The sequence below is a fragment of the Sus scrofa genome, chromosome 10 (assembly GCF_054392235.1).
Source record: "Sus scrofa isolate SSC_HxYL_T2T_F1_AM1 chromosome 10, Sscrofa_HxYL_maternal_Yorkshire_Landrace_v2.0, whole genome shotgun sequence".
NCBI classification, from domain to species: domain Eukaryota; kingdom Metazoa; phylum Chordata; class Mammalia; order Artiodactyla; family Suidae; genus Sus; species Sus scrofa.
In genome coordinates, this window is record NC_139392.1 from 12,687,849 (window position 1) to 12,701,003 (window position 13,155).

The following is a 13,155-nucleotide window of genomic DNA, read 5'->3' on the forward strand; positions in this document are numbered from 1 at the left end:
ACATTCTTTGTCTCCCGTTCTCCTCCATCACGTTCCATCACAAGGGACGGGAGGTGGTTCCCTGTTCCATCTTGACCCCACCAGCCAGTGTGTCGCGTTGGAGAGTCACCCCGCTGCTCTCTGTGACCCTTCCAGGATGTTCGGTCTCGACACCCAGGGCAGGGACTGTGGCGACGAAGCTGCTCAGTGGTTCACCAGCTTCTTGAAAACGGAAGCTTATCGGCTGGTTCAGTTTGAAAAGAACCTGAAGGGAAGACGATCAAAGAAAATATTCTCCTCCGTTGCCCAGGATTACGAGGTGAGCCTGCCCAGAGCTGCCTTCACCCCCGCCTTCCCTCTGGGCCGCAGGGAGCCTGTCCTGGGTCCAGGTCGGGAGAGGGCAGGCCTGGCCCTGAGGGAGCCACCTGGGCAGGTGCAGGCTGGAGAGGGGCTGGAGGAGAGGGCGGGGTCTCGGGATGCGGGGAGGATGGAATGTGGGAGGAGCCGGGCCGGGGGCGGGGCTACCAGGGAGCTGAGGGCTCAGAAGACGAGCGGCGGCGGGAGGCAAAAGGGAGGTTAGGTTGGGACCAGAGCTAGGTTTCCTGACATGACAGAAGCAGACTTGCTCCAAGCCCCCCCACGCCCCTCAGCCAGGGAGGGTGTGTTGCTTCCAGTACAGAGAAGACACCGCACCCCCATGTCAGCTACAGCCCCCAAACCAAAGCCTTTTTGTTCTGCAGTGAGATGAGGTGCAAGATGCAGGCACCCTGGGGAGAGTCTTGCAAAGATCGCTTTTACAAGCTCCTTGAAGGCAGGGCTTTTTCTCTGCTGTGTTCACTGCTATTTGCCCACAAAGAACAGGGCCCGATACATAGTAGATGCAGAATAAATGCATGTGAGTGCGAGTTCCCGTGTTGTGGCTCCGCACATTACCAACCCGACTAGTAGCCATGAGGACTTGGGCTCCAACCCTGGCCCCTTCTCAGTGGGTTGAGGATCCGGCGTTGCTGTGAGCTGTGGTGTAGGTCACAGATGAAGCTCGGATCTGTCATTGCTGGGGCTGTGGCTCCGATTCAACCCCTAGGCTGGGAACGTCCATGTGCACGGTGTGGCCCTAAAAAAAAAAGCCCGTCCCCGAAAAAGAATTGCATGTGAGTGAGTGCTTGCTGCTGAAGGAAACTGCTAGAGCTGGTGGGCACCAGATCCTGCCCCCTCTGACGGTGATGATGGTGTGGAAAGGAGCTCACTGCTGGGTGCTCGAGATGATGCTGAGGGTGACATTGGCCCTGAGCCCTGGCTGCTGCCCTTCAGGGTGTGGACCCCGGTCCAGCCCCCCGGAGCCCCAGCGGCAGGATCAGTGGTCCTGAGCTGACTTGGCTGTTTTCACCCTCCCCTTCTGGGCTCAGGTGGTTTTGCTTCTGGGCTTTACTTAGCTTTGCAGTTGATAGTCTGAGCAAATTCCGTGGGCAGTGTCCTTGGCATTCATGCTGTGTCCTTGGCACACAGGTGGCCTACCCAGACTGCAGCCCCATCTTGGTCATCTCAGAAGCCTCTCTGACGGATCTGAACACGAGGATGGAGAAGAAGGTGAAAATGGAAAATTTCAGGCCAAATATCGAGGTGACAGGTTGCAGTGCTTTTGAGGAGGTAAGTGGCTTCCTGGAGAAGGCAGTCCTTGAGCAGAGATTTTGAAGAAGAAAGGGAAATGAGCTGGGTACAAGTGCATAAGGTGTAGGGTGGGTGGTAGGGTAGGTGGTTAGAGCAGTCTCCTGGGGAGTTCCCATTGTGCTCAGTGAGTTATGAACCTGACTAGTATCCAGGCGGACACAGGATCGATCCCTGGCCTCGCTCAGTGTGTTAAGGATCCAGTGTTGCTGTGAGCTGTGGTGCAGGTTGCAGACACTGCTTGGAACCTGAGTTGCTGTGGCTGTGATATAGGCTGGCAGCGGCAGCTCTAATTAGACCTCTTGCCTGGAAACTAACATACACCCTGCGTGTGGCCCTAATAAGCAAAAAAAAAAAAAAGGATTGTATGACCTTATGTTCCCCAGAGTGCATTTGTTGTTTTATTCCTGCATTGGGATGAGCTCACAGAAAGAGTAAGGTAAAATACTCTTATTTGAATAGAAGAGTTCCCTAGTTACGCACATTAAAAAAACAAAACAAAACAAAACTTTACTGTAAAATGATTCTAATGTTGCTGCTCTGGTCTCCCTTAAATTAGGAAGCTCAGGAGTTGAGGGACTGATGTATTTGCTTCAACCTGTCTACCTAGGACTCCATTTAGTGGGACTCTGTTAAATATTAACGTAAAATGATAATGCACATAAATATTGCATAGACCAACTAATAATTAAAAAAAATAGCAAACTCTAAGCATGGTGCAAAAATTCAGGCCACCATCTATTGCACAATCATGGAGCAACAGGAGGATGTGTTGTGTAATATTTACTCTTTGTGATCCAAAGCACTTTGTACTTTTTCTGTGTATCTAGGGATATTAAGCAGATTTTAAAAAGTGGCTTCCTATGGGCCAGTGTGATTTGTTTGAATTCTGGGAGTGTGGAGCAATGAAGTCTAAAAAATAATAAAACTGATCAACTTGTCCTATCTCCTGGTGACTATTTCCAGGGTCACTTTTTTTTGGGGGGGGGGTTGTTTTTGTTTTTGCTTTTTAGGGCTGTACCCGAGGCATACAGAAGTTCCCAGGCGAGGGGTTGAATTGGAGCTACAGCTGCCAGCCTACACCACAGCCACAACAGTAACACAGGATCCTTAACCCACTGAGTGAGGCCAGGGATCGAACCTGAGTCCTCATGGATAGTAGTTGTGCTTGTTGCCACTGAGCCACAACACGAACTCCTTCCAAGGTCACTGTTTCCCAAAATTTGTTCCCTGTTCCAGTGAGCAGGACTTGAATCTCTTGGGAATGTCTCGTTTGTGTTATTCTTTGTGTTGTCAAACTAGGTCTGGCTGCCCGATGCTCAAAATTCAATGCTGGAGAGACAAATGTTGGCAGAAATGGAGCGTGTTGCTTTTAATAAAAAACCCAGCAATCTGGGGAGAAGGCAGACTCATGTCCCAAAGCCAGTGCTGAAGATTCTGCTGGGCCATGAAAGTCTTTACAGGGAAAAGGGGGGTCCTCTCCATTAGTCATTGGGATGGGTGGTCTGATTCCTCGCCAGCTCCCACTGCTGTCAGCTTGGTGACTCCTTGCAATCTTCAGATGCTGTCTCCTTCCCGCAGTTTGCTCACGAGATTACTGACGGGGAAGTGACCTGGCCACATATAAATTACTTATTCCTCATTCTTTGATCTATAGGATCAAATTACTTCTTTGATCTATAGGAAGGACCAACAGGTTAGGCAGGGTATTGTGTGATCCAAAGCTTTGAAAGGTATGCTTGGCCTGGCAGTGAGTGTGAGGGTGCCTGCCAAGGTTAGGGACAAGATAGCTCTGCTAAAGGGACAAGACAAAAGGGGCCTCCTGCAGAGAACCTTTTCATGCCAAGAGCTCTTTCTTGCCAAAAGCTGCTTACACTCACTCCATGTTAGGAAAGAACTATGGAGAAGCTTGCAGAAAACCTTGGGGGTAGTGTCTGTCCCTGGGAAGTGCTCCTCCCAAGAGCTTCTAGAGAGGCAGGAGATGTTGAAGCCAGACAGCTGTGGATTGAATCCCAGCCCCACTATGCTCTGGCTGTGTGAATGGGTCCTTCCGATGTTGAAACTGGGCCTCTGTCTGCCGATGCCGAATTGAAATGCAGAGACAGAGTTTTGGGTAACGGAGAACAAGGCAGCTTTATTGCTTTGCCAGGCAAAGGGGCCACAGCTAATGCCTTAAAGACTGTGCCCCCTTTGGAAGGGGTTAGGAGGTGGTTTTATAGTTTGGGGAGTGGAAAAGGAATCAGGGCAGTAAATAAGTTTCAGGGCAGAGGCGAGCTTGCTTTGTCTTTCAAAGCTGGTGTTTAGTGGCCGCAGGACTAGCTCTGGTGGTCTCCTTTTTCCCCCGGAATGAAGAATGCTTCCTCAAGTAGTTCTAACTTTTGCTGGGGGTTTTAATTCTACAGAAAGGCTCAAAGGTATTGTTATGTGCATTCCTTGAGGGGGAACCTGGACCTGCCCCCAGGTTGCACAGTTGCCTCCTGACTGCTCCCCGCTGGTCTCTGCATCCGCTCCCCTCCCTGATTAGCAGCTGCCCTTTGGACTCAGGGAAGGTCGTGGAGGCTGAGGCTTATTCCCTAAAACCAAGCACTGGAGGGCCCAGAGAGCTTGTGTGCCCGGGAGCCCACAGGGCCCTGCTCGGGCACACCAGTACAAGCCTCTGCAGCTGTTGAAAAGTAAACTTTTTGCAAATCATCATTATTTTTCAGTCCCCAATAACCAAAGTTGGGGTGAATTAGGATTTCCTTAGAATGCTTGGATAAGAAGTCTCTCTGTCCTGGAATTAGAACAGTAATCTCTTCCTGGCTTCAGGAACTTCTGAAGTAGCAATGATAATAATAGCAATATAGAAGACAATAAAAAAGCAATAACAATTGCAGCTCCTAATTCCAAGTGCTCGCTGTGTAGCAGGCCCTGTGCCAGGCCCTTTCCCTGCCTTGTCTCCTTTAATCTTCCCAGTCATCCTTTCCAAACTGCTGTCACAACGCACCGCTAGGTTATAATATCGGTATAGGAGTTCTCATCGTGGTGCAGTGGAAGAGAATCCGACTAGGAACCATGAGGTTACGGGTTCGATCCCTGGCCTTGCTCAGTGGGTTAAGGATCAGGCGTTGCTGAGAGCTGTGGTAGCTCGAGGGCGGCTGGATCTGCTGTTGCCATGGTTGTGGCGTAGGCTGGCAGCTGTAGCTCTGATTCAAACCCTGGCCTGAGAACGTCCATCCATGTCCCTTGGTATGGCCTAAAAAAAAAAAAAGAATTGTTTTGCAAAACTTTTGTGTAAGTTCTATCTTGTGTATGTGAGACAGCAGGAGGAAACAGTGTAAAAAAAAAAAAACCATTTAAAGCAGCTTTAGGTTTACAACAAAATTGAGAGGTAGGTACAAAGATTTCCTGTACACTCCTAGCCCCCCACCCAGCACCTGCACAGCACAGCCTCCCCTGTTCTCTCACTCACTAGAGTGATCTTTTTTTAAAAAACCAAGGATGATCCTACATGGACATCATAATTACCCAAAGTCCATAGTTTACTTTAGGGTTCACTCTTGGCGCTATATAGGTTTTTTTTTTTTTTTTTTTTTGTCTTTTTAGGGCCTCACCTGCCACATATGGAGGTTCCCAGGCTAGGGGTCTAATTGGAGCTATAGCTGCCGGCCCACACCACAGCCACAGCAATGCCAGGTCCGAGCCATGTCTGCGATCTACACCACAGCTCACAGCAACGCCAGATCCTTAATCCACTGAGCAAGGCCAGGGATCGAACCTACAACCTCATAGTTCCTAGTCGGATCCATTTCCACTGTGCCAGGGCGGAAACGCCTTACCTGGCTTTAAATATGCTACTTTTCAGATCAAGGAGGAAAGAAAAGCCTCCGATGCCATGGGTATTCCCTTTGAGCAGAGAATGTAATTAAGAGGTTTTTGTTTCAGTCTAACGTTAAATGATTAAATGGAGCTAGCTGAGCTTGTACCCGCTGGGACAGGGAGGGAGAGGCACCCAGAGCTTCGGACCAAGGAGCAGAGTAACCAGCAAGCTGGACTTTGTTCCCAGGTTCTGTGAATCTTTGTGGATTGTGGATTTTCAGCAAAACAGGAAAAAATAAAGCCTGTGCCTGCTGTAGGCTGGCACCGAGGAATGATGAACACACTGAGAACTCTGACGGCTGCTCTGAAATCACCAGCGGTTAATCCAAACAGAAATACTCCACCATGTCCGAGCTGTGTCTTTCCACTCCAAGTGTTTTAGTGTTTTGGTTTAGCCTCTGGGCAGGTCCCTATTTATTCAAAGGAGGTTTTCTGAAAAAGGAGGTTCTGTAAAAAGTTATCTGTGCCGCGCTGGAGTCTTTTGCTTTCCCCTTATAAATGTACACGAACGATTTTATTGTTACTATGTGAACTTTGCATAGAGCTCACTTAATAGGAAAAGGACTCTTACAAACCAACGAGGCAGACAGAAGCACAGTCAAATAGAATGCAGGAGGCTGATTTCATGAGTGGTCCCCATCCGTGGCCTCTCCGTAGCCAGGTGCTGAGTGGCGCCCTTTCTCTGATGCTGTGCCTGCTCTCCCCCCGCCCCGCCCCCGCCCCCTGTAACCCCACGCGACTTGCTTTGGGGGCTGGGGTGGGGGTGTCTCTACAGACAGGGCAGCGACTGAAAAGTCCCGGAGTCTCCTTCCTCTCTCAGATCCCTGCCACTGTCGTGAGAGCATACCTGGGCCAGCCGGACAGATGGAGGGAGGGCAGCCCGGAGCAGGGCCCACTCCATCCCGCACAGGCCGTCTCAGCACCCAGCCGGGTCCAGGCGGGATCGCCTCGATTGATGTTGGGCACCCAAGGCCGAGAGCGTGGGGACTGTGCTGGCATACCCTTCCCGAACGTTGAAATATCAGCTGCCAGGGGCAGGGCTGTGAGGTGGGTGGGGGCGCTCAGAGAGCAAGAATCCGATGCCCTCGTTCTGCCCACCGACTGCCCCTGGTGGGTAGCCTGGGCCCCAGGAGTCCTCAGCGGAAACGCTGGCCTTGTGTCCTTCGAGGAGCAGCCTGGTTACCCTGCTGTGATGCCAGCAGAGTGGCCTCCATGAGGGCAGTGAGGTCATGCCCTGTCTCTGAGGTCTGGTTTCTGTGCGCTCTGCGCCAGGTGCCTCCCACCTCCCCAGCTCACGGGACTTCTCTGCACAGAGAGTTCTGGATCCCACCATGTTCCCCAATGGTACGTGGCAAAAAACTCCGAGAAAGTTTTCTTGGTTCCAGATTACTGCTCAAGAACTATGCAATAACTTGGTTAGCCATTCCTGTATTATTGGGCATTCAGGCTGTCTTCCAGGTCCCATTAGGTAAATAATGAACATCTTCGTCTGCATTTCTAAATTTATTCTCAAGAAATGCTAAGTCAAGTTCCCGTCATGGCTCAGTGGTTAACGAATCCAACTAGGAACCATGAGGTTGCAGGTTCGATCCCTGGCCTTGCTCAGCAGGCTGGGGATCCAGCGTTGCCGTGAGCTGTGGTGTAGGTTGCAGACACGGCTTGGACCCTGCGTTGCTGTGGCTGTGGTGTAGGCTGGCAGCTACAGCTCCAATTCAACCCCTAGCCTGGGAACCTCCACATGCCGCAGAAGCCGCCCTAAAAATGGCAAAAAGACAAAAAAAAAAAAAGAAAAAAAAGAAAGAAAGAAATAAATGCTAAGTCAGCATTTGACAGGTGTGTGTGTGTGTGCGTGTGCGTGCATGCTCTCTCTCTCCAGGGCGCTTTTGGAAACTGGACGGCGTCTATAATCCCCCAGGCTGGGTGGGCATATGTGGATATGGATGTACTTTTTCTTGTCCTCCTGCCAGCACGGATGCTTAGAATCTTAGAATCATAAAAGTCATGTCTTAAGGAAGTTGGTAATTCTCAGTGATGGCATCCTGTGTATTTGTTTTTTTATTTTCATTTTTTTTTACTTTTTTTGTCTTTTTGTCCTTTTAGGGCCACACCTGCAGCATATGGAGGTTCCCAGGCTAGGAGTCGAATTGGAGCTGCGTCTGTGACCACAGCTCACAGCATCGCCAGATCCTCAACCCTCTGAGCGAGGCCGGGGATCGAACCCGAAACCTCATGGTTCCTAGTCAGATTCGTTTTGCGATGCCACGACGGGAACTCTGTATCCTGTGTATTTGGCTTCTTACACCTTAAAAGTAAAAACACCAATTTTGGTTTGAGACAGTGTAACTGTGCAGTGTGATAGGAAACGTGTCTTTGGTGTTTGTCTCCAGTTTCTGGCACAGCTCCTAAACCCCTTGGAATTTCTGAGTGACAGAGGTGAGAGCAGTGTTTTTCAGTTCTTAATAAAAAGCCCCTGGAGTTCCCGTTGTGGCGCAGTGGAAACAAATCCGACTAGCATCCATGAGGACTAGTAACCTGGCCTTGCTCAGGGGGTATTATATTGTATTGGAGTTCCTGTTATGGCTCAGGGGAAATGAACCCGACTAGTATCCATGAGGATGTGGGTTCGATCCTTGGCCTCGCTCAGTGGGTTAAGGATCCGGTATTGCTGTGAGCTGTGGTGCACGTCGCAGACGTGGTTTGCATCTGGCGTTGCTGTGGCCGTGGTATAGGCTGGTGGCTACAGCTCCAGTTCGACCCCTGGTCTGGGAACCTCCCTATGCCTCGGATGCTGCCCTTAAAAAAAAAGAAAAGAAAAAATAAAACAAAAAAATAAAAAATTCATAAAAAATAAGTAATACCATTTAAACTTGAGGAGCCTTCCAGAGACGTTGCTATAAATACATACACGCAGGTATTTACACAGAGTATTTCTGTAGATGGCATTGTCCCACATGAAGTATATACATGTGTATCTATCTAGGTGTGCTTTTTTCCTCAGCAACAACTTGAACATTGTTCAGCGTTAATAAATGTGGATTCATGCCCTCCTTTCTAGGCTCAAACAGTAAGTCCACATGGATTTAGCCAGCCTCCAGCTGATGCCTTGCGAGCTTCCTGCAATCTTGTAGGTTGTCGGTACCAAGCCAGAAAAATTGCTGAGGATTTCCAAACACAATTTTATTTATTTATTTGCTGGGTTTATCCCAACATAGCTTACACCTGCTTCCAACAATTGCACGTACAGCACAGTGTAATGGACTTATGAGCTTCCATTACAGATGAGCAGCAAGGGGAAGCCGTGGACCCTGAGATCAGGACTCGGAGCAGAGAGGGCTCTGGTGGAGGTGGGTGCCCAAAGGCTCTGTAACTCTGCAGGGTAATTTCTTTTTTTTTTTTTTTTTTTAGGGCCACACCTGCAGCATGTGGAGGTTCCTAGGCTAGGGGTTGAATCAGAGCTGCAGCCGCTGGCCTGTACCACAGCCACAGCAATACCAGAACCAAGCCAGATCTGAGCCGCGTCTGCGAGCTACACCACAGCTCACGGCAATGCTGGGTCCTTAAGCTACTGAGTGAGGCCAGGGATGGAACCTGTGTCCTCGTGGATACTCATCAGATTCATTTCCGCTGAGCCACGACGGGAACGCCATCTGCAGGGTAATTTCTTTTGTAGCCCAGTGAACAGCACAGCATTCAGGCTTTTGCCTTTTCTCTCTCATCCTTACTCTTAGATGACTTGTCCTGTGGTTAGTTAGTTCGTTCAAGAGCTCAACTTGGCTTCCATTCTTACCTGAAGTTCTCTCTCTCTCTCTCTCTATATATATATATATATATATATGCACACATACATACACACACACACACACACACACATATGTATACAATTGGTTGGCTCTGCCCACGGCATGCAGACTTTCCAGGGCCAGGGTGCAAAGCAGAGCTGTAGCAGTGACCATGCTGTATATATATATATATAAATATATATTTATATAGCCGTGTATGTGTGTGCATAGCCATATGTATATATTATAAAGTTTTATATAGTGAGTGAGAACCATAGCATATATAAAGATGGATGTATATTCCCTCTATTCTCTCTCTAGCATATGCACAGAATTGTTTATGTGTGTGTGTGTGTGTGTGTGTGTAGCCGTGTGGAGGGAGAGAGGGAGAGAGGAGGGAGGGAGAGAGAGCGAGATTAATGTCCTGTCCTGCATTTAGCCTTCCGCTGGCACGTGCCTGTGTGCGCGCCAGTGAAAATCACCAGCAAACAGAAACCCTTTCCTGTGCCATTCTGTGTGTTCCACAGCAATCACCCCACATCCTGATGCTGTGTCTTTCTCTGGGTGCTTCTTGCGATAGGAAACCGTGTAGTTTTAATATATTATATACAAGGTGCCTGCAAATGAACAGTTAAGTCCTCAGGATTATTCCATGGAGCTGAGCCCACTAAATGTAGTATTTTTCCTTTCACTCTGCCTTATTTCTTCTTTTCCTTCCTTCTTCCATCTCAAAAATTCCACGGTTGTATCCCTTCATACTAAATGAATGTCCCTGGAGTTTTGGATTTTGCCAAACTGCAGAGAGGCTGCTCACCAGCAGGGGGAGCAGTGAGTTCTTGGGGCTGTTTCTGTATTTAGAGAAGCCCCCTTGAGGGTCTAGGAGAATGTAATGGAAAATTTAATTTCATAGATTATGGATTTAATTTAAAATTTTTTTCAATAACGTAAACGTATTATTATCTTCCTTGAGTAACAGAATTAATTGCATTTAAATTTAATGTACAAATAAAGAAATTTAATGTACTTTTTTAAACTGCAAAATGCTGGCGATGATCAGATTAGGATGTGTGATGTTATTATATACCTCATCACACATGAGTGTATATAATTCATTCCGATGAATCTTTTCGGAGGTAATTAGAATTGGAATTTGAGGGGCTTCAAACAATTCTTACAACAATGGGCAGTTTGTTATTCTAAACTGGGTACTGGTGCAAGAGCAGAGGAAATCTGCTCTTGTAAAACTAGGAAACCCAACCGAACTTTTCAGACTTCCTGCTTTAATATCATGCGGCTTTGAAATATGAAATTCATCCTCATTTGTAGCAAGACACCTACGGGCAGGTCTTTGGAGAGCCGGGGGAGACCAGCCGGGCTTCAGCCCTGGAGGCCTGATGGGCTCACATTCCTGTGGCCGCAGCGCCCTCGTGTGGCGAAGTGCGTCCGGCCCTTTTAGCCGCTTCCAGGCCGGGGAAACGGACCCATCGCTTCCCCCGCGTTCCTGGTGGGAGGTGACATTCCTCCAGGAGGTGAGCCAGGCGCTAGGGCTGGCTGGCAGCTTTACGTTTGAGCATTGCTTGTACAAAGTCCTGGTGAAGATACAGCGATGCCATTTTACATGTGCGGCCTTGCCTTTTACAAGGGTTACCTACTTCTCCCTTCAACGGGTTGTTTGGAACTCTAAGTTTTTTTTGGTTGTTTTTTGTTTTTATGGCCGCACCCCCGCGTATATGGAAGTTCCCTGGCCAGGGGTTGAATCTGAGCCACAGCCTGTGACCAACTCGGGATCCTTTAACCCACTTGTCCGGCGGGGGGATGGAACCTGTGCCTCGGAGACAACTTGAGCCCCTGCAGTGGGGGTTCTTCACCCGCTGCGCCACGGGAAGGGGCAACTGTGGATCTCGGGCTTTATTTCCACGCACGCAGGGCATCCAGAGAGACCCTTTACCTGGCATACCCCGCGGGAGATTTCTGAGCGGCAAGACCCAGTGAGGTACGGGGCTGCCTTCTGTGGGTTTGCAGAATCACCCCTGTAGACCCCGGGCGGGTAGCGGGTCCCTGAAAATGACCCCTAGTGTGACTGGGGCCCGGTCACGTGTGTGTATGTTAGGTGGGAGGTAACCCCCCTTCCTGGCCTCCACCCCCAGGGGGAGTGAGCCGCCGGGGACAGGACTAAAAGCCTCATTTCCTCATTTGGAGGCTGATGGGTCACCAAGTTCTTTAGACCCATGGTCTCCAAAACCTCATGGGGGTTGAGATCAAGAAACAGTTTTTTAGGGGACTTTCGGTTTTTTTGCATCTAGTTATAGATCCTGTTGGTTTATGGAGCCTGGAGGGAGACCCCACCCCCAGTGCCCCCCCTCTTACCCTCACAGCCCTGGACAAAGGACTGTCCTGTGGAATTCAAACTCTAAATGGCTTTCCTGTAAGCAAGAGAGGCTGTAACATACCCTGCATATGTGAATAATTATTATATGTAAGAATGTGTGTATATGAATGTATATATAACGTCGTCTATATAGGCTGTGTGTGTGTGTGTGTGAGTGTGTGTGGAGATATAATTAAAAGCTAGGTGGTTAAAAATCACCTTCAGAATCAGAAAGCTTTTCTTTTTTTTTTTTTTTTTTTTTTCCTCTTTTGTCTTTTGAGGGCCGCACCTGTAGCATATGGAGGTTCCCAGGCTAGGGGTCCAATTGGAGCTGTAGCCGCCAGCCTGCACCACAGCCACAGCAACGGTCAGATCCTTAACCCACTGAGAGAGGCCAGGGATCGAACCCGCCACCTCATGGTTCCCAGTTGGATTCCTTTTCGCTGCGCCATGACGGGAACTCCCAGAATCAGAAAGCTTTTCAAACCTTGCTGCTGTGACCCTGAGGAAACGTTGTGATCGCTGTCCGCCTTTGAGCCTTTGTGTAAAATGAGAACACCACAATACCTTCCTCGGAGTTGTGAGGCTGGATGGCAGCCAGAGGCAGATGTTGGCACGGCCCAGGGTTCAAGGGCAGGAAAGCAAAGCGGGGCCAGGACGGAAAACGGGCTGTGGACGTGGCAGTGCTGAGGGGGTACAGCTTGTGACTTTTCTGGATCACGTCCTGCTCCTCAAAGACCGGGCGGAATGTAACTTGGCTTCTGTGGGAGCGAGAGGCACGTGGGCAGCCATCCGTTTCTCACTGACCTGGAGTTGCTGTGTGGTTCTCGGGCAAACTGCTGCCGGAACAGCCCGTTCTTGCTGTGCTGACAAGGGCAGGCGTCTGAGACTGAGTCGAGAGCTGGATCCTGGGCTCACCGACACGCTGCCTCCCTCTGACTCCTTCTGGGTGTTTGCTGGCCCTGCGTTCTCCTGCGGGCTTCACGGGTCCAGCCAAAGAACAAACTGTTTCAAAGATGGATGAAGCCTTAATTCAAATGACGCCTTTTCCTTTTCTCCCAGGACACCTGGGGTGACCTCCTCATTGGCGACGTAGAGATGAAAAAGGTTTTGGCTTGTGGCAGGTAAGGAGTCTCAAGAGCCTGGACCCTGGGGGGCGTGGCAGGTCGGTTGGTTCCTAAGCGTGGTCGAACCCTTGTATCGTGTGACAGGTGCATTTTGACCACGGTCGACCCAGACACCGGAGTGATTGACAGGAAGGAGCCCCTGGAGACCCTGAAGAGGTAAAATAGCATCATGTCCAGTGGCTTTTTATATTGTCCCCGTCCTCGACATTCTGTGGCTGTCGGTGCTCTGTCTGGGCACCTCTGGCTTCTGGTTGTCTGTGTCTGTTGGTTAATGCATTTGCTGCTTTGTCTTTTTTTTTTTCCTTAGATGGGTCTTCTAGTGCTTTTGACAATTCTTTAATTGTATAATCCTATGTTTTGAAGCTTTCATCACTCTCAC

At 49.4% G+C, this 13,155-nt stretch overlaps 1 protein-coding gene across 8 annotated transcripts in view; it reads left to right on the forward strand.

Moving 5' to 3' along the window:
* The window catches only part of MTARC2 (mitochondrial amidoxime reducing component 2), a 32,280-nt gene that overhangs the window by 13,081 nt on the left and 6,044 nt on the right, over nucleotides 1-13,155 (forward strand). For 7 of the 8 annotated variants that reach the window (XM_084978776.1, XM_084978771.1, NM_001444556.1 and 4 more), the window contains 4 exon segments: nucleotides 136-298; nucleotides 1,486-1,626; nucleotides 12,712-12,773; nucleotides 12,861-12,932. In XM_084978776.1, coding sequence (XP_084834902.1) covers nucleotides 136-298; nucleotides 1,486-1,626; nucleotides 12,712-12,773; nucleotides 12,861-12,932 — 438 coding nt within the window. 8 annotated transcript variants of the gene reach the window in all.